This window comes from Plectropomus leopardus, chromosome 9 (assembly GCF_026936395.1).
Source record: "Plectropomus leopardus strain MGB_pleo_1.0 chromosome 9, ASM2693639v1, whole genome shotgun sequence".
NCBI classification, from domain to species: Eukaryota; Metazoa; Chordata; class Actinopteri; order Perciformes; family Serranidae; genus Plectropomus; species Plectropomus leopardus.
In genome coordinates, this window is record NC_142184.1 from 27,525,060 (window position 1) to 27,552,131 (window position 27,072).

At 39.5% G+C, this 27,072-nt stretch overlaps 1 protein-coding gene across 3 annotated transcripts in view; it reads left to right on the forward strand.

Moving 5' to 3' along the window:
• The window catches only part of mtcl2 (microtubule crosslinking factor 2), a 122,935-nt gene that overhangs the window by 2,754 nt on the left and 93,109 nt on the right, over positions 1–27,072 (forward strand). For all 3 annotated transcript variants that reach the window (XM_088082424.1, XM_042492592.2, XM_088082425.1), the window contains exons 2-4: positions 4,694–4,795; positions 4,969–5,091; positions 22,138–22,287. In XM_088082424.1, the coding sequence (XP_087938550.1) occupies positions 4,694–4,795; positions 4,969–5,091; positions 22,138–22,287 (375 nt within the window). The remainder of the gene's footprint in view (positions 1–4,693; positions 4,796–4,968; positions 5,092–22,137; positions 22,288–27,072) is intronic.

Here is a 27,072-nt window from a genome sequence, read left to right on the forward strand (position 1 = left end):
CACCCCGCATCATCACAAGTCCCTGCACTCACTGTGGTCTGAATGTCATCACATTGTGATACTAAAGACGTCTCTCAGCTCCCGCAGGCAGTGTAAATGTAATATACAGGCATCCACCGGTCAAGCGTATCCATCCAGCCTTGAGAATGATTGATTAGGGGAAGGATCAATTATATTAGCATGTCCCTAAGCACTAACTGGCAGTTACCAGACAAGCCAATAATTGTCAGAGATTGATTGTGCAGGGTGATTGATCAACAGCACTTGCCTAAACAGGAGAACCCCTTTGTCTTTTCTCAGATAGTTCTACAACAGTGTCAGAGATTGTTGATGGACCTTCATGTGGCAGAGGGTTTTTTTTTTACTGATTACTATGGCAACAGTGACACACCTGCCGCTTTTGTAAACACAAGCCACAATGCCTTTGACGTAAACGTAATACAGTTCCACTAGTCTGAAAAAAACAATGAATAATCTTGATTATCATGATATAAATCACATAATTGTTGTTTTTAGTTATGCTCATCAGCAACATATTTAGAAATATTGCTTCATATATCCCTGACAGATGCTCATTAGTTGATTAGCCAATAAAGCCATTTGTCAAGCCAAAAAATTCGAACATTTGCTGGTTCCAGCTTCTCAGTTGTGAGGATTTTCTGCTTTTCTGTCTTTTGCATAAATGTCAGTTGAATAGCTTGGATTTTGGACTGTTGGTAGGGAAAAATTGAGCACTTTGAAGACGGTTCTCACAGTTTATTGATGTCGTTTACACAAAAATGATCATTTTTTGTTGCCCAAACTCTGATTGAATATGCTATCCATCTGAAGTCATGATTCAGTGAAAGCTTTTCAGATGTCAATAGGATTCAGAAGCCTTCTTTTTTAGTCTTATACAGCACATATTTTCATGGATACTTTAATGTAGAACACTGATAGGCTACTTAACTTACAGCCTGTGGGCCAAATCTGGCCTGCAAGTGAGCGCTGGGTGGTCTTAAGAATGTTCTAATTCCCAATGAAAATTAATTGATTCACACTGAGAATTGTATTTGTACTTTGAATGTAGATAAGGTGCCAGAGTGCACGCAGAGCATCAAAATATAGCTTATTTATAAAAATCATGCTGTGAGTATCCCCTGGACCCCCAACAGGGGTGTTACGTTTCCCTCAAAAATAAGTTTTCTGTTTTAAATTAGCTATATAAAGAAGTAATTTCAAGGAGACAGGACTGTTTATCTGATAAATAATATTAATTTGTGTTTTTATGTGGCCCTTGGTCTCCTGTTTTTTTTTGTTGTTTTTTTTTCAAAAGTGGACACCGGGCAAATCAAGTTGAGTATCCCTGTTCTAGGAGGTGCACATCAGCAATTGTGTGTATGCCTGTGTGCATGTGTCTGTGTGTGTCAGTGGCACTCCATTGCTGCTGCTTAAATATATAGGACAGCATGTAACAGAGCTACCCTATTGGACCACCCCAAAGCCTCATGGGAGGCTTGGCAGTGAAGTGAGTGCTGTTGTGTCTGTTGTTGCAGCTGTGAGGAACACCTGGTTAGTAATCAGAAGATGAAAACAACACGCTGCTGCGGTGGTGTCAGGCTCCCCCTCAATCTCCTTCTCTGTGTCCGATTTATTTTTTTAGATTCCGCCTCTTATCCACACATCCTTTCCATTCCTGCCCGTAATGTTCATCCTTCTTTCTCTGTCATGGCAGAATTTATGTTTGTCTGTATTTGACTATAGCTTCATGCATTGTATGACTGTTTGTTGCACCAACAGCTCCTGTTTGCCATTTGGTTGGCAATTAGGAAATCAAGATGACTACAACAGCTGCTGGAATCTCTGTTATTGTGAATTAATATTTCAGTGTGTAGGATGTTTATGTGTTGAAGCGATGGGAGAACATGGTAAACAAACAAACCTTCCAGCTACCTGCCGAACTACCGCCTCACCTACTTCCCGCTTTCATTCAGCCAGAACATACTTATGTTTGCTGACATGTTAACAGCAGTTTGATTAATTGTCTGTCATTGCTCCACACATCATGTTGCAGGTCTCACTCAGCAGGAACTCCAAAAATTAATTCAATTATCATGCAGGTCCACATTCTGCGTTGAGATGTGATTAACAACATCTTTACTGCTGGCCTCGTGTTACAGCTGAGCCTGACACAGTCACAAAGATGGGCCTTGCTGAGCTTAATTTTTGAGGAATGTCGGTCCTGTGACTACAATTTAAGATAATAGTTCAGCATTTGTGCAGGCTAAGCTTGTATAGATGACTGGTTAGTCTTTCCACTACTGTCCTCAATTAGGAGTAATTGCCTTAGTAGAACAGGTAAACAGCTGAGTTAATTTTTCCTCTATTGTATGGAGGCAGTTCTCTGAATCTTGAAGTCTTTTAAATATACCCATTTCATGTTAGCCTAAATACTTTATAATCCCACTGAACTTTTTCTTTCTCTAATAATACAGAAAATACAGTATTTTTGAAGGTATAGTGCATGTGGCAGGCAGACACATGATGGCAGCTTTTATGTAACTTTCTCATGCCAAGCTTCTTTATTAACTCTTTATCCTTCCAAATCCACTTTGTGTATATTTATGTCTTATTCCGAGTAAATACAGCAGAATGATCGTGCAGTGTGATATGAAATATTGATGTCTGTAATGAAATAGCAACAGTTAGCCTGGTGTAGTCCAAAGCTAACAAAACAAACAGATTTCACCTTACAGCACCAGATGAGGACCGTTATCACAACAGATGTAAGTGAGCTCTTATGTCTAGTCTGGCTCACTAAAATCTGACATCTGATTGGTTGATTCCATCTCCTGACTGGCTGGTTGCTCTCAGGACAGAAACCATCTTCCCTGTTCTTCTTTAGTTAGCTGCGTAAAGCAGGTCAGTAGACCACCTCTCTCTCGCTCAGTCTCTCGCCGCATTAACTTGTGATTCCCTCGTTCCATGTCCTCAACATCCTCACTCTCGGTTGTCGTGTTTTATCTCCCTCCCCATCTACATTTTTTTCATGCTCCCATCTCTGTTTTTATTTCATCTCTTTCCCTTTTCCCTCAATTTTCCTTTCTGTCCTTTTCTTTCTTCCTCTTTCCTTTCCTTCGGCTTTTTCCATTTCTTTCCTTTTTTTGTATTTTCCTCTCTTTCCCTTCTCTCTGTCTTCTTTCCTTTTCTCCCCTTTTCCTATTTAGTCTTTCCTTTCTTCCCTTTTTTCTTCTCTTTCCCCTGTCCTCTTTTCTTTAGTTACCTTATTTTCTATTTCTTTGATATCGTGCTCTGCTCTTCACTGTACTGCAGATGTGTAGCACAGCGGTCAGTGTTGTGCAGATTGCTTCTTGCTGCAGTCTGTTGCAGTCTATTTTAGCTCATTTTACAGATGTCTTTCTCAAGATTGCACACACGTGCGCACACGCACACACACACACACACACACACACACATACAGTTTGCTGCACACTAAACCACACACATTTTACTATTTCAACATGTTTATAATCCAAACTCACACAGACTGCAGGTAGTAGACACACCCCACGCAATCCCGCCCTTTTTTGATGCCCCCCCCATACACGCACACGCACACACACACACACACACACACACACACACGCACACGCACATACACATGCACACATAGACACACATTCCTGAGTTACGCATCTTTGCTACAGTTGGAGCTCTGCAGAGGCTGACCCACATTCTCTACTGTACTACTACTACAGCCTTGCTTGTACTCCATTTGTGTATTTTGCTTACACATCATAAACACAGTTTTTTGCCAACACACACACTCTTGTGTAACACCCAGCCTGCTGTCCCACAATGCCCAGCGACCCAGACGTCTTCTCTCGGGGTGTGGTTCATTTCAGTGCAGACATGTACGCTAATACAAGAGCTGCACCTTTAGATGTGATTCAGCGGGATAATGCGGTTTATGCTGTTGGGCTGAAATGAATTATTAATTAGTAATATGTCTCTAAGAAAGATAGATAACAACACTATTGTAAATTTCTCACATGCAGTAGCTTAGTTTTGGGTGGTATTCAATAGTTTTGCAAAGTTTTGTTTGGATATTTTTACACCATATTTTTAGAGTGTGGGAATTTCCTTTCCTTTACTCTAATTCTCCCAGCAGGGACTCTTAAGGGTCTCTTTGACAGTAATCTGATAACCTGACTGTGACCTTTGACCTCTGGGGTGGGAAAGAAAAATCAATACAGTGTCATATTATATTAATTGGTGCACCATTCTACTACTTAAATGTGCATGTAGATCTCTGTTTCGGATGACCTCTTTTATCTGAGAATATTACTCAACGGTTAATTTCAACACTAATTGTTGTAATGGCTGGGCTGGTAATGATGATGATGAAGACGAAAATGTGGCAGCTAATGACTGCCAGAAGTGATTGATGGGGTGGATTACGAACCAGGTTATGCTTTTTTGATGATGATGATTGTCTTGCATTTATGACAAATATACTAAAAGCTCTTACGACTACTATTAACCTTTTAAAGGATTCCCTTTATGGCGAAAATATGTGCACATAATGCTGTAAGCACGTGGGAGTTACAGTTGGAAATCTCTGCAGCATGTAACAGCTCTTTTTCCTGCATCAGAGGAGTATTGTTAAAATGACAGATGCACTCATACACTCTTTCCTCTTCACTGTCTGCAGGATGAGATGGAGGAGTTGAGGTCTGAGATGCTGGAGATGAGGGACATGTACATGGAAGATGACGTCTACCAGCTGCAGGATCTACGGCAACAGCTGGAGCAGGTACAACTGACTGATTTATGTAGAATAAAAGAAAGCACACTCCTTGAATCTGTGCTCTCTTTTTTTCATTATCTCCTTATTTGGAACTTTAAAAAGGCTGAGGGTGCAAATTGCAGGTAGTGGCCAATCAATCATCTGGCCAGTCATCCACTCGCTCTGCTTCTGTTTCTTAGGCAAATAAGACCTGCCGCATTCTGCAGTACCGGCTGAGGAAGGCAGAGCGACGCTCTCTCCGTGTGGCCCAAACAGGGCAGGTGGATGGAGAACTGATACGAACGCTGGAGCAAGACGTCAAAGTAAGTGTTGGTGTGTTTGAGAGAGAGTGATTTAAATGGCTGAATGGAGCTCGGTGTGGAATAAGCAGAGGTCCTGAAGTTGTGTCACAATTTGAGATTAGGAATAGATAAAGTATACTATATGAGAAGCAGGATTAAGAACATTTTCTGGAATAAGATGTCAAAGTGTGGCTGTAAGCCAATTTACTGATTTAGAAGTGCTTAGTCTCTACTCTAAAATGCTCTTAGGTCTCAGTTATCAGAAAAAAGCCAGCAAGCCAATTTTAGCTTCTACAGAGGATCTTCATGAAATCAAAACTCAGTTTTTGTGGAAATGTTTACATAATTTTGATATTTATAAGGCCTGTCGACTAGGTATTTTACTCCTCAGTTTATTTTTTTTTAGATAAAGATCTGGTTACATAAAATGTGACTTTTCATTTAATAGAATCTGTTCTTATCTGTTCTTCCAATTTTGCATCAAAGCTAGGTGTTGGGGAAAAATCGATTTCTCTTGAAAGATTATATTCCGATGCAGAAAAGTCAATAATGACAAATTTAAAACTGCGTCCTCAGCATCATAATTGCCTTTAACAGTTTTTTTAGACTCGGCTGTGCATTTCTCACGGCTGACCAAATTTAATGCTGTGAAACCACGGTTCCCATTTGTCCTTTAAATCCTCAAAAGTTTGTGAAATTGGAAGGGGGAAAGAGACCTTGAAAGTTTTTTAAGATAGGCATGAATAGATATGGATCATTAAAATAACTTGAATTTATATATTTAGTGCAACAATAGAAATTGAAGATCTAATGATTTTCTAAAAACTTAACATTAGTAAATAGGCTTGATTTTGCTGTCAGCATGTATTTCCAGCATTTATGTTATTGTTTACCTGGAGAGAGTGCAACACTCTTGTACATGCATGATTAAAGTGAAAGCTGTATCGGGTGCTTAAATTTGTGGGAATTCGGTTTGGAATGTCCTTGAATAGACCTTGAATTTTAAGTTTAAGAAGGTGTGGGAACCCTGTTAAACACAACAGAAGTACACATGTGTGGCACTGCGTCGTGTTGATGATTCTTACGGCTGAACCAATCGGATGGTGAAACATCACGGATGTAAACATATATGCTGTGTTGACAGTCTAAGCTAGGCGACATTTTTGTGTTGTGGTGAGGATGGCTGAGCGTGAGCAACTGCAGATGGATGCATTATGACCTGCAGAGCCTGGATTAAAAGTTAGCACATGGAACCATTTTGTCTTCTATGAAGTTAAAGGCAAAAGGGATCTGGACACGAGCCACACTGTATGCAAGTTAGTCCATCTGGTTATTTGAATCTTGGATCGTTCTAATACACTCTGTTTTATAAGTGGCAAGTAGTCACAGACAGAGAAAAAAAATCATGTGTAGAAATGAAAAAATGCTTTAAGATGCATTGATAATCATTTTATGATCATATCCTAGCACTCTGAAATGGCCAAAAACACACAAAAAACAACAAAAAACCCTAATCATTGTTGCCTAAGATTTAAGCACTTAAAATATGCCTTATTGTTGTTACATACATGCCATGTTTTGTTTTGGACAGTGTTTCTCTCAAGGCTGTTCTTATGACCTTCTTTCTCCACACAGTTGAAGTCATGAGAGTGTGGTGAGGTCAGGCTTCCTCTAATATGTTTCAGGAAATTCCCCGTTTAAAATATATGTCGACTAAAAGCCCCACTGGCTTAGAAACACTGAATGGCACATTAGGACTCTCAATTGAGCTCACACATGTACATTAACAGGCGCACGCACAGAGCAGTTATGCCAAGAAACCCATGTTAAAGACCAACTTTGCACACTTACATATAGACAACTCTGTTCCTTTATAGTGTGCATACACACACCAGCCATCCCAATCATGTCAGGAATCCCTGGTGAAGGCCGGTTTTACACAAACACACTGAGTGCAGGGTAAAGCTTCTGTGCGTGTGTTTTTTGTCATGCTGACCCTGGACTATGGATGCACTCTGTCAAATTCACAGCGTTCCGCCAACGTTTTCCATGTGATAGAGGACACAATGAGGCCTTTATACCCTCTGAGAGAGAGAGGGTGTCTGAGAGTGAGACTGTGATGTCACTTTCCAAGGGCTTTCCGCCGGCTGCTGCTGTCTGTCTCTCCGCTGCTGTCTCACCATCTGGTTGTTTTGGAGGAAGGAGGGAAGGAAGGAGGGAAAAGGATGAGCGTACATCCTGTGTTTCTGAGGGAGAAAAAAAGGGGGTTTGGTCACTTTTTGAAAATTCAAATCAGCCAATCAGAGAGGGAAGATGAGGCGGGGAGGAATATACAGAAAAAGGCTAACAAAAATCAAAGAAACGGAAACAAAAATAGAGGCGGGGAAAACAAGGTATTCAAGACGGATTAGTTGATTTGAATAGAGGTCTGACTTGAATTTAAATCTTAAGTAGCCAATGGTAGTGCTGGGGTAAAGAGTAGAAGAGTGAGGTCAGAAGTAATGTAGAAAAAATAGAGACAACAAGCAAAATCTGCATCTGCTGACTGCATTAGGAAGGAGGGATTATAAACACAGGATACTGAAATAATATACACTGCTAGGAGACTAACCTGACCTCTCACAACACATGGCTGATTGTGTCGTCTTGCCGCCAGAGACTCAGACGACTGGTCAAGTTACACCATGATGTGTGTGTGCACATGCATGAGTGTGTAACTGTGCATTAATCCCATGCTAAGCTTCTCTTTTGCCGTCCTCTCACAGTCACTCCTCTGTTTATTCTGGTGACTTTATCATTAGCCTTATAAAAACAGACACTCACTCCTGCCGGTGTGACTCAGCACTGAATCAGCTCTACTGGAAAAAAACAAAAACTTAATCAGCAGTTAAAAAAAGGACTGTAAACAGTTCTACTGCTGCTCAAGTGTAACACAAAAATGAATACTAAAAGTAGCAGCTGCAAAAGCTGTGGATTCCTGGTTTTTGGGCAACTTTCCAGCTTAGCTAATAGAGGGCTGCAGGGATGACATTTATTTGTAGGCCGAGTGGGGGTTTCTGAGCTCCAGCAACACTACTTTGTGGAACAACTTTATTGGGCCGACGCGTTTCGGCTTGTGGCCTTCATTAGGGTCATTATTTTGATGTTTATATTTGCTGAAAATACCATGATTTTTGAAAGTGATTTTAACTGATTATCACTTGAATTTTGTGCCCGCAAAAAAATCAAAATTTTTTGTTTCCTGCTGGAAGAAGACGCAGATTGCCAGACTTCACAATTAAAATGCCTCTCTTGGAACGCGTACAAATCAGAAAAAACTTCATAGAAAAGGAAGTGGGGAGAAAAATTGGGATAAAATGCAAATGAGTTGGTGATTACACTGATTGCTGAGAGTCCCTCTTAGTAAGTGAAGAACAATGAATGTCCTTGTTATATGAGACAAATGTAGTGGATGCTTTTTAGACAATTACATGATGTTTCAGAGATTCTTCATCACTGTTGGAAAGTAAAGTGCAGCTGTTGGAAATGCTCAGTGAGTGCTGCACTCCACGGTCCAGCTTGACCTTTAACTTGCTGAGCTGCTCTACACTGAGCTGCTTTACAAAAGAAATTGGCTTAACTCCTGTTGATGCTTTAAGGCCCTGATGTGATGACTCACTCACATGCAAATCCACACACACACACTTGAACTGGTGCACTGGAACACACACATGAACTCTCTCACTCTGTCTTTTTGCTCGCTCAAACTTTGTGAACTGCTATTCCTGGTCTGTCTTTTGGGTCATGTGACCTTTAGTGCTTCTCAAGGGAGAATGTGGGGGCTGGTGATAGAAGACAATGATGAAGGCAGATGGAGAAACGATAGAAAAAGAGCTGAGGGAGAAACAAAAAGATTGTGTGTTTGTGTGTGTCACATGCTCTTTTTTTGTCGTTTTAGAAACCTTGCGTGTGACCTGCGTGTGTGTGTGTGTTTGTGGTGTGTACGATACAGCTGTCATAGTCTCCATGAGAATGTCTGACATCATTTCCTGTCCCACTCACACACTTCTCCCATTCCCACAGGCTAGACATCTGTACACACACACACACACACACACACACACACACACACACACACACACACACACAGAGGAAATAGTTGTTAGGATTCTCATGATGTCAACACAGCAGTTGTTCATATCTCCAAAGAGAATCGGTTATGCCTTTGCCTTGAAGGTCCGACATAACCTATTTGACATATGATCTTAACCAGATCTTTAAAATTGAGTGAAGATGTTTACTTGAAGATTGAGTTAAAAGATCCTTTGAAAGCATAGTATCTGACATTTTGGAAAATCACCTTTTTTTCTGTCTCACCAGGTGCTAGATGAGAAGATAGATATCAGTTTCATCTCTGTTTCTTCAGTATAGAGCACGGCACATTGTGTGCTTATCATAGCATAGCTAGTTGCTTGTTGCCCAAATAAGGAGAGATCACAGACCACTACAGCACAGACTGCACACCAGGACAACTTTATGGTGCCATGTATAAAATTTGTGCAACACGTGTCACCAGTGTACAGTCTGTACTACAGGTAATGTAAACATAGCGCCCACCCTTTATAACTAATCATCTCTATACTATATATACTTTATCTGCTGTTACTGCAGACAGTGTGTGTGTGTGTGTGTGTGTGTGTGTGCATGTGTGTGTGCGTGTGCGTGTGCGTGTGCGTGCTCCGTCGAAGATGGACTTCATCACACACTGTAAGAGTCATCCTTCCTCTCTTAAAGTCACACAGAGCATGAGTACCCTAACTGACATAATACATTCACTAGCATCTAACCTTAACAACTGCATGTCTCACCCCAAGTCGATGAAACTTTCCGAAAGTGTCCTCAATCTCAGTGTCTTAAACTCAAACTGGTTCTCACAAAGATAGAAGCACAGGAGTCCACACACACAGTCATTAGATTAGAGCTGGGAAGCAGCAGTATCCGGTATATTTATCTGAGTGGGGCCAGCTCCCTGCTTCATTTCCATATGTTATGGTGTGTGTGTGTGTGTGTCTGTGTGAGTGAGAGAGAGAGAGAGAGAGAGAGAGAGAGAGAGAGAGAGATGGGGGAGGAAAAGCTAAAATTGGATTCATTTTAGCTTGTGTACTGTATAAGCTCCAGTAAAGCCCCACCCCCTCCCTCTCACACCAAACACACACACTGTAGGAAGTACATTTTCCATGCACATGTCATTCATAACATCCCTGTTCCCAATAGGAACAAGAGCAACAACAGTATGCTTCATGTTCACAAGAGGAAGAGGAAAGGATAAGAATAACCAATAATTTTGGCAGTTGTAATGCTATCTAGCAGAAGGTTGGATGGAGTAACAAGAGTGTTAACTTACAAAAAACAAAGAGAAGCAGGACAGAATCGCTATTGTTACTCTAAACTCTGATATTGTTGCATCCTGGTTACCACAGGGTGGATGTTCTGGTCCTGAAAAGAAAGTAAATAGGTTGCATCTTGTCTTTGGAAATAATGCGAGCTTACTGCTGTAGGCAGTACATCGGGCATGCTAACATTTGCAGCTTACATTAGAGAAGAAAAACAACTGAGGCGGAACCTGTTGACTAAACTGTGGTCTCGGATGCCATATAGCATCTGATGACAATAGAGATAGCCAAAATGACCGGTGCACAGAAATGCAAGCCTTGCCCTGGATATCTGCAAATGAAATATTAGCTATTGTCCCCAGAGGCTTAATGTCACCAGTTCCAAGACTGGCCAAGCTTTGACTGGGCTTTCCAGTCTACCCAGATGATTGGCTAATTAACTGCAGTCAATGCAAAGGGAAATTGTGAAGTGTGACAATCTATATCTTTTAAGTAATTTATCAAGCAAACAAGTAACATTCACTGTTTTCAGCCTCTCAAATGTGATAGTTTCTGCTTCTCTCTGTTTCATATAAGTGACTATATAACATGTTGATTTCGGATGGCAAAAACGAGCAAAGTGAAGTCGTCATCCCATCATGGGCTGCGAGCAAGTTACGGCCATTATCATTTTCATTGAAAAGATAGTTGAGAGATAAGTCACTAATGAAAACAGTCACTATCCCTATCAGGCAGTGCTGCTAATACTCTTACCACTTCTTTGATATCAAGTTCTGTATCTACACAACATATGTATGTACAGTATGTATGTGTGCATGCATGAACGCATGGATGGACAGAATGATGGTTGGTGATTTAGAGGTGAGATCACGCTTTTCCAACTGCCAAATGACATGTCAAGGATTGTGGGAATTCATCACATTCCACCGCCCTCTGTCACTTTGCCGCGTTCCTCCCTCTCTCTTGTCTCTCTTTATCCAAAGATAGATGGATCACAGCCTGTACTGGAACAGCTGTCACGCCACTGGCTCTCTTGCTCTCACTCGCTTTCACACATAATGGTTTTATATATAGACACGAAGCAGATTACTTGTGATGTAACCTCCTCTAAATGGGTGTTGAGAGGCCAGAATGTTGGACGAAAGTCAAAAAGGTCAACAGCATCAACACTAAAACTTCAACACCAGGGCTTCCTCAGAGTCACTCACAGCCACCTGCACAGTCCTTTAAGCAGACCTGAATGAAATGCTTAAACTGTCTTGACATTTTAAGCAGTATTCTACAGCTGACAATCACAATCACAAATCAAAAATTGTGAGCAAGCCAGCAGCTACATTAGTGATATGGAAATTTAGTTTGTACTGTGGATGCCGGTAGGTTTGACACATTGTGGTAAGATATAGCGACTTGGTTCCAGGGCTGTAAAGTTTCTTCTTGTCACACAAAAACAGCAGTGATGAACTGATGCAATACGAGACTTTTGCCAGAAATCCACAGCGTAAAAATGAGGGAGATAACAAGTAGAGAGCCAAAAAGTGTGTTCCCAGTTGTCATTCATTGTTTTATATGCATAATAAAGTTGTCATCTGTCTCACCAACCCATGCAGCTCTTTAGTTAAACACCGTCCTCTGCCAGGTAATCAGAAGCCAGTGTTTCTTCAGAGTACAACACCTTCAGGATGTTACAGAAGCAGAAGTGGAAAGTAACTATGTAGAATTACACAATTATGATTTTGAAATATTTGTACTGTAAGTATTTCTATTTTGTGCTATGTTTTATAGAGAAATCCCATATTTTATAACCTACTGCATTTCTTGTAGCTATATTTTAGTAAAAGACTGTACATGCAAAATGTAATGCAACAATTTAGACTATACAGTACAACAAAATAGACATTTTAAACTTAACAGAATTGTTCTAAGACTTAAAGGTATACTATGCAGGAATTGTCAGTTACTGTTTGTAAGTTACTGTTTGTAAACACATCAAACTTGGCCTCTCCTCCCAACACTGCTTCTGCATACCATAGACTGCAAATTTGAACCAGTGGGTAATTTGACATTACCCACTGGTTTGTGGACTATCATTTTAAAACGTCAAATTTGGCATTTCGACTGTCTTGGATTTTTGGAGCCAGAAGTGACCATATTTAGAGGAGAGGGTGAAGCTGTAGAGGAGCGAGGAGTGTATTTGATTCAGAAACTGTGTTGACTGTGTTTCATTCTTCAGCCCCAGAGGTTTATGCTTGGTGCGTATACTGCAAGCTATAATTGTAGGAACATTACATTTGTTTTAATCGAAAAGCTGATACTTTGGAAGCTTACTAAGCTAACTGCTCTTCCCTATCCTTTCCTTCAGTGTTCGCCAGTGAAAGTGAAGGCCAATCTGAAATTGCTCTCATTTTTGATTGGGCTTTATCTGGTGTTCGTTTTGCTTAGTTTATTTTGTTATTTTTGTTTTGGGTTTTTTTGGTGCTGTGTTCGTGATTTTTGCAGCATCCTGTTGGATGTGTGCTGCCAATGGTCTGGTTGGTACCTTTTCAATAAACTCCCAACTTAAACCTGTTATTGGCTGAGGGCTACTCAACACTGCCCAAAGGTTGCAGCCAGAAAATGCTCCAAACATAGCAAAATGAGAAGAAAACAAGAAAAAACAGGCAGATGGCAGAGTCCCTGCAGATAAATACACCACTTCTGTATGAGTCTGTAAATTGTTTATCAGGAAATCCTGCATAATAAGCCTTTAAGCAAAAGAAAGACAAATGTATTTAACCACTGCATAGAAGTTACTGGTTATTTAACTTTGTTACTTGTTATTGGTGTCCAGCAAGAGAAGAAAGCAGCAGTTTATTTTGATTTGTCAGCTAATTAAAAAGCCATTGGTGTGATAGTGAAGGAATCACCGACACTCCTTGTCTGTCTGCGCATCTGCAAGCTGATTCTGCAGTTCTCTCCTCTATGATAAACTGAGGGCTTCAGCTAAACAGCAGGCAGTCAATAATTCTATAGGGAGCTGCACCTTGTAAGCACATTTCATAGCTCATTAAAAAAAACAATATAGTCAACTCCAAGGTTGACTGCAAGACCTCAGATGCTTTTCGCTTTTAAAGGAGTCATCCTGCCGCGACATGAAGCCACAACTTGTGATTTAATCAACAACATGCAGGACTGAGCCGCTGTAGAGTGCTGAGGTAAATAAAACTACAGATCTACAGATTGAGGGGGTGTTTCTGTCAGATCTAACATCAATATAAATGTTTATGTTCTTATTTTACGTGACAACAAGAAGGCTAAACCACTGCAGAAAGCTAGAATACTCTGAAATAGACAAAAAAGCAAAGTGGAAGAGCATCCATAAATACAATTGTGGTTCCAACATGTGCTCAACAACAAAAACATTATTGTTCTTGGTAAATTTAAAAAAACACCAACAACAATACCACTCAAAGCACTTTTACCCACAAATGACATTTTAGAACAACAAAGGACAATGCTTCTGAGCTTGTTTTACTGAAGTGGAGAAAAGTGCTGCGTTAAATTAATTTCAAGCAGAGTGGCTCTGTGTTTGTTACTGTCGCCTCAGAGCAAGAGGGTCCTGATTTCAAACCCCATCAGGGCTGACTGAAGCCTTCACATGTTTCCTCCCACACCAAAAGGCATGAATGTTTCAGTAGGAGTTTCTTCTGTCAGCGCTCTGGGGCAGGACTGAAGTCATCCCCAGGTGCTGTGCAGCCACCCACTGCTCCTAAACGGAAGAGGTTTAAATCTAAACGATAAGCTACTCTGTCGACAGAATAAATGTTGGCACTGTATGTTTCTGCAAACAGGACATATGTAACGTCTATGTTACTGATTAGTAGATATACTGAAACGTAATGTTTTTTTGCATTTTAATTTTCCATTTTATGTCGTGGCAATGCAGTGGTTATGGTGTGGTTATGTTCAGACACAAAATCACTTGGTTAGGATGAGGAAACCATCATGTTTTGACTTAAACACCAGGTTTGGTCACTGTTAACACAGCTGTAAATGTCCCAAATGCCTGTTCAAAAATACCTGCTTTTGTTGTTTTTTCAATCATCAAGATCATATACTTCAAGATACATACATGCATTTGTCTCTCTCGTTTGTCTGGCTTTAGTTCAGTATTACTTTTTGGCTCTTTTTTGTCATGCTGCTTATGCATGAAACTCCTCTCATTACTGCTTTGCCTTGCTTGTCAAAGCATTTTGTAAACTCTGTTTTTAAAGGTGCTATATAAATAAAGTTATTATATTATTATTATTATTATTATTTATACTTCTCCCTTGTTGTGAGGACCTTAATTGACAAAATGCCTTCCTCAGCCCCCAACCACCTCACAAAAGTACATGTCAAACCCCAATCTTTACCATAACATTAACTTAAACCTACGGGTAAATCTGACATTATTCCTAAAAAAAACTTATGAGGAAGTGGACCACCCAAAATGTTCTCCTATTTTAAGTTCAGAACGCAATTTGATCCTCACAAAGAAAAGTAGAAGTGCGCACACACACACACACACACACACACACACACACACACACACACACACACACACACACACACACACACACACACACACACACACCATAACATATGGAAATGAAGCAGGGAGCTGGCCCCACTCAGATAAATATACTGGATACTGCTGCTGCAACACAAATGTTGTGTTTCCATAACGGTCAGCTCTTAAACAACTTCCCTCCCTGTAGATTTTATCAGAGCGGTTTTAAATGCAGCCAGCAAAGTTTGTGTGTGTGTGTGTGTGTGTGTGTGTGTGTGTGCAGACTGGCTGGATAAGAGGAGGAAGAAGACTGGCTGTTAAGCGCTATCAAACACTCAACCCCCACACACACAGCGTACACAAAAGAGATCTATTTGATGACTAACTGCCACTTGTTGAATGATATTACTGTTTGCCCTGTGGCCAGTGTGTGTGTGTGTGTGTGTGTGTGTGTGTTGTGTAATTTTAGAGTGACTAAAAGAACAGTCAAGAAACCCTCTCTCTGCTTCTTCTGTCTTGATTCCATACTCTCTCTGACAAGCGCACACACTCTTTAACACAAACACACTTGTACACACAGACATTCACACACACACTCTCTCAGCCCGGGAGCACACTAACTGAATGCTAATTACATCCTATAGCTCTGTTGCCGGGTAAAACCACAGCATCAATGGCGTTAAATTCCGACACGTTTCCTTTTAACATAGAATAACAATACAGCATTTATTAGGAGTCAAAGGCTGACAAAGGAGTAATGAAGAAGAGGAGCAGAGGAGGAGGGGAGATGAAGACCCATAAAACTGAAGTGCTAAAAACATCTCATTAATAAAAGCTGTTTTTATTCTATTTGGAATATTGATGCGTCGGTGTTAATCAATAACCTTTTCTGTCTGATTCGATCCGCATAAAGCTCCGGGGGCTTTCAGCAAACTCACATTAAGAACTCCTCTGTGTTTTGATACACAAATGCTGATGCTGAAGTGCACTGTTGATCTGCTTGAAAGACACAAAGAGAGCAAATTGATATGAAAAAAATATCCTTTTGATTAAAGTGGTTATCTGCAAGATCTTCATACTTCATGTCCATATTTATTGCTAAGTTCTCAGTGCTGTCATGTCTCCACCACGCTGCCCAGAGCTGCCTATCAAACACTGTGGGCGGGATTTTGGCAACATCTTGCTTTGATTATCTGTTAATAGAATATATGTGCCATGTAATTAAGCCCCCAGAGACTATACAGCACCATGCTTTACAGTCTATATAGTGACCACAGTCAAAATTGCACAACTATCGCTAAAGTGACTAAGACTATTGAGAAAATCTACTGAGTTTTCTTTGTATTGTCACACATGGGAGATCATTTATAACAGAACGTGCTTCAAGAGCTAAATTAGCATTTCTTTGTGCGATTAAAGTGTGCAGAGAGTTTGATGGCTCAGTCAGTGCTACAGATTTCTAGATTTCTAGTTTCTAGTATTTTCTAGTTATTTCTATAGGTGGATTTCCTGTGAATGAAATGAAAAATATATTGTGATAACTTCCCTTCAGAAAGATGCATACAGATGTTTTCCGATCTGGCGCAACATTTGGCAGGACAGCATTTTTTTTTAGTGCCTTCCAAAGCCATTACAGACCACTCACCCAAAAGTAAAAGCATTTTCTGAATCGACACAGCTATGGTTAAGGTTTGGTTAGGTTTAGGCACATACACTTTTAATTTCCCATAAAACCACTCAGGCTGTTCTCATTGTTTGTACTTAAACATATGAAAAGTGAAAAGTAATGCAATATTATTTGCTTATAATGGAATCGTGAAGCTGTGATCACATGACCATATCCTCTGTAGGCTGTCAGGAGCGAAGGGGAAAGTCAGGTTATGAAGTGAAGGGCAACAAAGCTCGAGAAGGGAGTTGCTCAGGGTGGTGGTTTGGTCAAACAGTCACGTCTTTGACCCAGCAGACAGCTGTTTGTGTCCCATGTATACCGAAAAGTCAACACTGAGTTATTTATGAGTTATTTTAAGTTGCGTATGCTCATCAGACATAATTCATAAAGTATCATAAAAAACAATGTAAGAGATTACATGGAACTACACGACCCCCTACGGACAAGAGGCATCATTGCTGTTGCTAAATTAAAAGAGTTTGTGCTGTTGCTACTATTCTGTTGCCAGGTAACCATTTTTATGTGACATTAGGATTTTTACCATTCAACATTTTTTGCTACATGCTTTTAATTCAGTAATTGAAAAGTAAAAATAAATTCAATGGTCATATGCTTAGCAGTAGTTATCCTTCCTTGCAACTTAAAGTTGCTTAATTGGTCATTTCATGTGTTTTAGTGTGGTGTTAACTGATTCTATTGTACAATTCAATACACAATATGGAGCAGCAACCACTTTAAAAACCCGCCATTGAATATGCAAGTCCTTGGGAAAACATCTCTGCTGGGGCTTTAAAATTTTCGAATTGGAAGTTGACATCAACTTGTCTTATGTTAACTATCAAGATACTGCACCTAGCATAGAAGTGTAAGCATCAGGAAGGTGTTTGTTTTGATCAGCAAGTGTAAATCATAGGATAGTAACCTAAATTAAGACGGGTATGTGGCAACATTAAGTTCACTGGGTAGAGCGTGCGCCCCATATAGGCTCAGTCCTTTGCTGCATGTTACCCCCCAACCTCTCTCTCCCACCTTTCCTGTCCAATCTTCAGCTGTACTAGCATAAAGTGAAAAAATGAAGAAAGTCGTAGTAGGGGGGCAGCTATTAGGAGCTATGCAAACACGAGAGAATCTGAATGATGGAGAAATACAGGAGATATACAGAGAAGAGAAGAAACACACACACATACACACAAACAAGGACAGACGCACATTAAAACATGAATTGGCGCATGGTGGAGCTCAGGGAGACATTGGTTAGAGTGAAAGTGGGCAGTACAGAGGGGCATTGTGGGACTCAGCTGCACACTGGCACTGGTTCAAACACGCACACACACACACAAACACACTTACTCTGGCACACAGACTCACAGTAAATACACACAATTGCAACTTGTGTTCAGAGAGACTTTGCAGATGAGCAGTACAAGTGTGAATCATCAGACAATACGCACACGCTCACACACACACACACACACACACACACACACACACACACACACACACACACACAAAAAGAGGATTCACATGCAGACAGTTACTCACATTTAATTACAATATTGATTTTTATATCCTCAAGATATGTTTGTTTATTGTGTGAAATGAATGATTTTTTTCACTGTCAGCAGTAAGTCAAGTAATAACCAACCAACTGAAGAGCTTTTTTAAAAGATAGATAAAAGTCAGGCTACTGTACCACCCAGTCAAAATTATTTGTGCACAGAAATGACCAAATCCTACTACTGTCACATAATTCTGCTTTAAAAGGATTGACCTTTTTTACCTTGTTTCCATGAAATCATATAAAAGCAGCTGGCAGGGCCCTTGTGCAGGGCAGAAGGCTACTACAGTGGTTCGATGTTGTCACCGTTTTGTGTATGTTACGTCGTTTCTGAGGTGGGACTAAATCAAAGTCCAAAATACATTATGAAATGATTGTGAATAATATATGAATTCAGACCCACTCTCACTAATTGTTAACATTAAAGTAAAATCTATGAACACAAATCTGTTAAATCATCAGATACTAAAGACCCTCTCCCACTACATTAAATCAGTATTGAGGTTAATGGGGTCTAAGTACATTTATGAGCTACTGAGTGATTGATTTAATGCAGGCGTTTTTCTCTAAAACTGAGTATATCCATTTACTCAGCTCCCGATGGGAATCATTAAAGTTTCATTTCATCAAATCTAATACAGATTTTTAGAATAAAAGCCCCCCTAGTTAGTGTCAGTGGAACCAAGGCAATCATTTTTAAGTTGCTATCGACATTTATTAAAGCAGTTGACCTCTTTTATCTGCACCTTTTTTTCTCCTTTTTATAGTTTTGTTTTCTTTATAAATAATAGGCACTGATTGAGCGTTAGTGGGTGAACTTATGTTGAGCAATGTATTTTTTTTTGTGTGTGTGGAAGTCAACGGAAGCTTTTAGAATCATAAAAAACTGAAGTATCAGTTGTTGCATCTTCTTGGAGTTGCCTGACACTTTTTCTGAAAAACAGTGTCCTTAAAAGTACTGCACATTTTTGTGCCAATCTCAGCCTTAATTCAGATCACATCATGTGTAACTTTAATAACTGATACTGACCGATTATACTGCTTGCAATTCAGCATAAAAAAATACATTACCAGATACCAACGTAAGTTTTTATATTGCAGTATGAGTCGGAAATAGCCATCATCATAGCTCAAAATATAAAGTTTTATAGCCCATTCAAAATGTCCCCTCTGGTCTAAAGACTGTAACAAGAACAGGAGTCACTGAAATGAACAACGTTAATACCGTCTCTCGGTGCAGATTGAGAACACTGAATGTCAGTAAAGCATAGATCTGAATTTAAGGCTGATAAGTGTTTAAAATAACAACAAGGTCAAAAACCAATTATTTTTTTTTGTTGTTTGATTTTTTTTTGTATTTTTGTTATTTGTTCTCCCTTTTGTGCCAGGGAAATAAAGATGTCTCCATTATAATAAAAAAATAAAATAACAGTTTAACGTAATGCAGCCCTTCGTTACACAAATTCGACCATCCACATTTGGTAACAACTTTTAGTATAACATTTCACATGAAAAACATCACAAAAAGATGTAGCTGGATTAAAGGACAAGATTTAATATCAGTTTCAGTTTCTTTTTTTTTTTTTAAAGCTAACTAAAATATAATAAATCTACCTTGTACCTTAAAAAAAGTAAAATACAACTTCAGAAGCCTTTGATAGTGTATAATATATCACAGTTTCCTCTCTAATATCTGCATTATTCCTGTGAAAACATCAACAGATTTCTCCTTCAAACAATTATATTCATCCAAGTTTCTCACAAAAAAAAGACATTCTACAAAAATACACCTAAAATTAGCCTGAGAGTCTTAGAATTTACACTTTAGTCTAACTCAATGCAATCTCTGTGAGCTGTAAGTTCTAGCCACTGGCTGCTAACATTTAACTAGCTTTCAGGTCAATTTCAATACAGATTTGGTGTTCATAATTTAGCATATTGGCGAAAAAGTAGGTGCGTCCCCTAATGCGTCAGTAGTGAGTTTATTGCATCTTTTGGTCCTGAAGGCATCTCAGGGAAGATCTCTGTTCATCCCAAACACGTTTTCTATTGTTCCTGGGACGATGTCAGCCCTGCTTTTAACCTGCTTAAATTTGACATGACTCAACAGAAAAACACCATCCACTGCCACCTGTGAACTTCTTTGCAGAGAGGCCGATGGCAGTCAACAAGGCAAATATTGGCTGTGACCGATAAAATGCGACTGCGACTGATAAAACGGTGTATACCTACCGACTGTGTTTCTGTGACACAACTGCACACTTCATGTACAATCTAATGGAGTCAAACCAATGATAACTAAAGCAAACAGTATTGCAATGTTTGTTGTGTACCATAATTCTAATTCTAATTTTGAAAATTATAACATAATAACTGCACAAGTTTCAGTAAACCACAATTCAGTTATCAGATGCTGTTATTGCTTTTTGTGTCCTGTTGTGCAGTTTTCATATCAGACTCCAGGGAGTCAACTTTGTCCTAGTTTGACTCTTTGACATTAGTAACTTTTAATGACTAAATACCCTTAGGGGGAAACAATCAGACTTTCATAAGATCACATTATGTATAAAAGATCAGCTCCTGCCAGAGTGGTGTTAATTATCTTTTTGGCGTTATTAGATTAAAAGAAAAAAAGTTCCTGTTGATAGAGATGACACACTTTGTAGACTCAGCTTAAATACCCAGCATTTACTTGTCCTGGTTGCTCTGGCAGCGTTCCTGGAACATATCTGACGCTTGAGAACTAAATGAAATAGAGCCAAGGTTCCATCTCTTTTACCTGAACAGAGATTAGCAACATGAAAAGTAATCTTCTGAGCAATATCCACTGATGACAGTTTAAAGGTTATTGTATCAACTCTGGCAAATGAAGATCTGCTTACTGAAAAATGACTCTCAACACACCAGCTTATGCACTTTATTTTGGGGGGAAAATATAAGTCATGTCTTAACCTGAAATGTTTTTGTGAGTATGGTTTGAGTAATTCAGTTTAGGCCACTGTTTGAAAATGTGAGTTTTTTTAAAAAAATTTGTTTAAGGTTTAGTGTGTAGGATTTAGAGGCATCTATTGGCAGAAATGCTAAATAGTATTCCTAACTTTGTTTTCAGTAGTTTATTATCACCTGCATAGAAGAATCGTGGTTTTGTTACCTTAGAATGAGCCGTTTATGTCTCTATATGAAGCGGGTCCTCTTCCAGTCTGTCATGTTGTTTCTACAGTAGCCCAGAATGGACAAACCAAACACTAACTTAAGATACTGCCATTTGTTGTTTTTTGCATGGGCCACCGTAGTTCACCTACATGCTTGCACCTGGGAGAAGTTTCAGGTTTGCATCCTCACCCCTTGATGCCACTTAATCCATCACACTGGTCCTTTACATGTGTCTTTTTTGTGACATGTGCTATAGGTTTAATCAAAACTTGTCTCCTGGGAGATGAAACAATTTATGCTACTTGCCAACATCCCACCTTACCACACACCTAAAACAAAGCCACAAAGTATGCAATGCCAAATTAAATAATTCTTCATTTAATTCTTATGAAATGCTTTATGTGCAGCGTTTTGTAGGATGTTATATTTTACTCCTCCATGCCGGAGATTGCTGTGGCCATTATGTTTTTAGAGTGTCTGTCTGTTTGTTGTTCTCCTTCTTGTGAACACAATTTCTGAAGTATTAAGGGATTTTTTTTTTCGAATTTGGCACCAACATCCACTTGGACTCAATGGTGAGTGATTAGATTTTGGCAGTAAAGGGTCAAGATCACTGTGACATCTGTCTGCATCTGTCCCATTCTCATAAAGGCAATATCTCATGGAGAGTTGACTGGTGCACAAAGGCATACAACTGTGAGGCCATAATTCCACTTTTAACCACTGTGTTTGTATGAAAGATTGAGAGATGCATTAAGCATAAATCTCCTTATCTTCACCCTCTCAGGTGGCGAAGGACGTGTCCATCCGTCTCCACAGTCAGCTGGACAGTGTGGAAAAGAAGAGGAGTCGTCTGGAGCAGGAGAATGAGGAGCTGAGGGTCCGACTGCAGGACCTGGAGGTTGCCAAACAGGTCCTCCAGCAGGAGATTGATAAGGTAGGATCAAAATTTCATAACTTTGCTGTATGAAGGTAATATTGGGTTTGGCAGGGCGAGCTGGCCCACTCAGTGGTATAAATACTGATTGTTAGTGTGGCTGTTCATAGATATTTGGAGTAATGTATGTGGCTGAAAGGTTGATGCAGAGGCAGATGGTGCAGTTTCTATTTTTTTTAAATGTTGGGAGTTTTTAGTGTGCAAGGAAACTGTAATGAACACATAATGAACAGAATTTACTTGTGTTTTCCTTGCAGCAGTAGTCATCCGAAAGGTTGCTGTGCTATTATGAACTTGTTGAAGAAGATTACTATGGTTTAAGTTCAGATTGAAGTGTCTGTTTGAGTTTCAGACCAACCTGGAAATTTCAGTTAAACACTGAGGTTCAGGCAAATCCTTATTTAGCACGTCGTCCTTTCTGCCTTTTGAAGAAAACATTGTTTACTGCACTCAGTTTGCCTGCGAGCCTCAGGAGAGCCCGTCTCTGTTCTCATCTAGTGTTGACTTTGTTTCTGCCACTCGGCTGCCACTCCAGGGACGTTTTAGTTATACCAAGTGCAGCCAATAAAGCACCGCAATGAAAAGGGAGAATAAGATTTGATGTTAGGGCCAGCTGTAGAGAAAATAAACACATGGAGTCGGTGTTGCACTCTTTTGAAAGGAAAATAACTAAAAATAAGGTGATGTTAGTGGACCTAGATTCGCTCTGAGTTAAATAAGATTGACCTCTCCACTGTTTCCCTTCTCAGCAGAGTAATCTGAGTGAAAAACATAACATGAGCCCCATCTTTCCACTCTTTTCTCTCTGTCTCTCTCTCTTGCTTCTGCTCATTGTCTCTGTCCCTCAGTGTTTGATGGGCTGATGCTCCTGGTCTTGGCCCAGGACCAGGCCCCTGATGTGGGTCAGGGTTGGGTGGACGGCTGGCTCGCTGGCAGGAGATCTGGGTCTGTCTGCTCCAGTCTGGCTGGACTGTGTGTTCTCTTGATACAATTGGCAGTTTGCTTAGTGTGGATGGCTGAGAGGGACACTCACTGTATCCTGATGTTGATTTTATGGCAGTAGATAGTCAGTTAGTTTAACTAGCAACTCACTGGTTACCTTTTTGTTCGCTAATGACTATAAAATTATTATGATGCTTTTAGTGTGAAACATATTGGTGAAAATTGCATTGATGTCTTTTTTTTTAAACAGAAGGCTTAATGGGAGTTGAAGATGATTTCTAGGCTTTGGTTTATATTATGCACAATAATATCGGCAAATCATCAATATAAGCCAATATTGGCTTTGAAGTATTGGAATAAATGAAGTATTGGAATCGGATAATGTGCTTTTTCTTGTTTTGCACAATGAATGCATTTAATGCATTGAAAAACATAGTATGTCATGTCTCCATCTGCAGGACAGCCATCACAATAAGAGTATGTATAGTATCACGTTAATTTCACTAGAGAAGAAACTCGATGAACACTAGAATTAGGTGTGGAAAAAAGTCGATACATCCATATTGGTATTGGGTATCGACCAAATGGATTGTTGTGATAACGGCATATTGTATATCTGCAAAAAAGAAAACCCAGATATCATTTATCCTTTGTTTTTATGTAGAGAACCAGATCCTTTCTGACACAGTTGCTCATCTTTCATTCTGATGATTATGTATCAGTCTAAGCCTTGAATTGCTATGAAAATTGAATTTACCATTATATATTCTTTCCAATCATCACCTGTAGTCATGATGATTGGATAGTGATCGAAAGACAGAGATTGCAGATACTAGCAAATACTTCATTTCCTCCCTCAACCACAATGTATGACAGTTTTATCACATGCTGACTGCAAAGACTCCTCTTTTATTGAGTCACACATGAGTGACATTGTTGTCCTTCATGTTGTAAGTTGTTGAAATTTTCCACTAGGGCTGGGTAATATATTGATATTATATCAGTATTTTGAGACTGAATGAGACTAAATGTTGTCTTATGTCATAATATTGTAAGTGCTGTCTCTCTGTAATGTAATGGAATTTCTGAACTTACTAGACTATTCTAGATGTTCTGTTATTTGAGTTTAACCACTCAGTCATTATATCCACATTACAGATGGTTAAAATCCCATTGTGTAAATATTTTGTGAAAGCACCAACCCTACATTATTGCCACAATATATATATAATGAGGCATTTGGCCAAAAATATTGTGATATATATTTTCTCCATATCGTCAGCCCCATCCTCCACCTGTTATCGAGTAGTCAATTGTGTCATATGTTTTGCGTTTGCATTGCCAGGTCCAGAGATGAACCCACTTCTAATTTCCATTTCAACAGTTTGGTTTGTTAAATGAAATTCACAATATCTCTTAACATAGAAATGCTATAGGGTATTTTGACAGTACTGTGGATTTATGTAATGTCCATCAGTGTTGATTATTTCAGCATTGTGTCTGAGAAATCATGTTTTTCAGTTTAGTGGACGGCCCTTAATATTATTATGATCACCAGCTGTCAGTGCAATGGTGGAGAAGCCAGCCAGTGGCATGAATCAGAGTTAAGCTGTAGTGAGTTCCAAAGACATTGCCATTCGGGATTTTAACTGCTTATTGTCAATTTCGTACAAAGTGTAATCATTAGCCCATTCTTGCTGTTAGCAACTGAATTTTAAGATTGGTGCTTTGATGTTTCAAACAAAATGCTCCATGGGAGTTGTAGTCAACTTCTCGCCTTAGGTTTTGATGTTCACAGGCTTGCTTTGGCTTTTTGATCAAAGTACCAGATGTTTTCTAACACAGTGTCTCATCTTTCATACTGTTGATTCATTGTCAGCCTGAGCCTTGACTGACCATATGACTGTGGGGCTCTCTAGCTGTTTGCCAACAGTCTGACTGACGTAGTTTCAAAAGCTGTGTTTGGGTGTGTTGTGTCGAGTTTCGCTAACCCTTCACTGAAGGGAATTCTTCACATAGCTGATATGATTCAGGGAACCGTGTTTGTGTGTGGACACATCCACACAGGAATGTCTCACTCAGCTGTGTTTCATCTTTGATCATTAAGGATGAACAGGAGAATTGAAGTATGGCCCAAAAACTGGAAAAAGTGATGTAGATAAGAAAACATGTGGATCGAGAGGCAATAAAGACATATGTGTAAAAAAAAGACCAGCAAAGTGGACAAAAAGGCAGAGAGACAGAAGAACACAGACAAGCAAGGCTTTGGAGATTCACAGGTGTGAGGGAGGTTTGTGAATTATTGATTGTGTCCTGGTGACGGCTGCAGGCTCCAGTCTGAACTGATATCGATATTCTTTACAAAGCAGAGCTATACTGCGCAGGGCTTGACTTCTATTCTACTGCTGCAGGCCGTCGATATTTTACTAGGAACTTGAGTGGTATTTTGCAAACCCAACAATCTTAATGTTTCATGCACAAAAACTGAAGGAGAAACAGTTGCAATAATCTTAGTTAGAAAGTGCTATATACTTGTACGTAACAGCAATATTTGATCTAGAAATAAACTGATTTTTATCAGTTTTTTTGTCCTTGTCAAGCTGGTGTGACTGACCTAAAAGCACAAATTATAATAGAAATATACATCAAATGGTTTTATTTAAAGGATCAATAAAAAAGAAGCATCAAGGGGAGCCTGGCGGCTCAGTGGATAGAGAGGGCACCCCATGTACAGAGGCAGTGTCCTCACTGCAGCAACCGTGGGTTCGATTACGGCCTTGGCCCTTTGCTGCATATCAGCTCCTTTCTCTCTCCCCCTTTCACGCTTACGCTGTCTTATCAAATAAAGGCATTCAAAGGCAAAGGGATGGGAAGATAAACACTTTTGTCATATATCGTGATAAAAAAACCCACAATATTTGATTTAAATGAATTTCCATTATTGCAATAATAATGAATATTCAGCAGCACCCAAAGAGACAGCTGGGCAACCAACAATAAAAGACTTTTTTGCAAAAACAGGCTGCAAAACCCTAAACCTCAAAAGACATGAAAGATCTTAATGCATTGGCATAGTGTGTGTTCTTTCTGTGTTGCAAGTAAATTATCTGTTTCTTTTAAGGGCATAGTCCCATGCCTAATACAAAACATATTAAGCTAGGACTTGTAACACAGTGGTGTAGTGTGTGAATGGCTCTTTAGAAGCAGCAGTCACTTCAGTCAGGATAAAAATATGCTTCAGCTCTTTTTTGAAGGTGTATGGCCCGAGTGAAATGCCAGCTGTTATACAGCCTCTGTAGACAGCGGGATTTTATTTATTTTTTACAGAAGATGCACAGCTGTGTGTAACACAGGGCTAAAAAATGCTACTAACATTTTCTATATAGATGTGCCATAAGCAAGCTACATTTTGATTTTGGTTTTGTTCAACTTTTGTTGAAAATATTTTTTATAAATTAAATAAATTACTGCCTAGTTGACAGTTCGAGCTACATGCTCTCTTCATCAGACCTGATCCAGGTCTTGTCTAGCACTTTGTTTTTTTTGTAGAACTGGTCCAGACAGAACGCTGTTCTAAAAACAGAGCATGTCAAAAACAGACCATAGAGAATTAAAAATAAGTGTTAATTTCTTGTAACGTCACTGTCTTAAATGTGAACACCCGGGTTGTTTTATGTTATATTTATGCAGTGTTGGCCATCTGTGAAGATGTGTGTTAGAGGCCTGCTCTGTTATCTCAACTCTTGGTCTGCTAGAGTATCTGTACATCTAGCGCACACACAAATAACTGCGTTCATAAACACACACGCATCTCTATTGTTTACCTCCCTGTGGGTAAAGAGA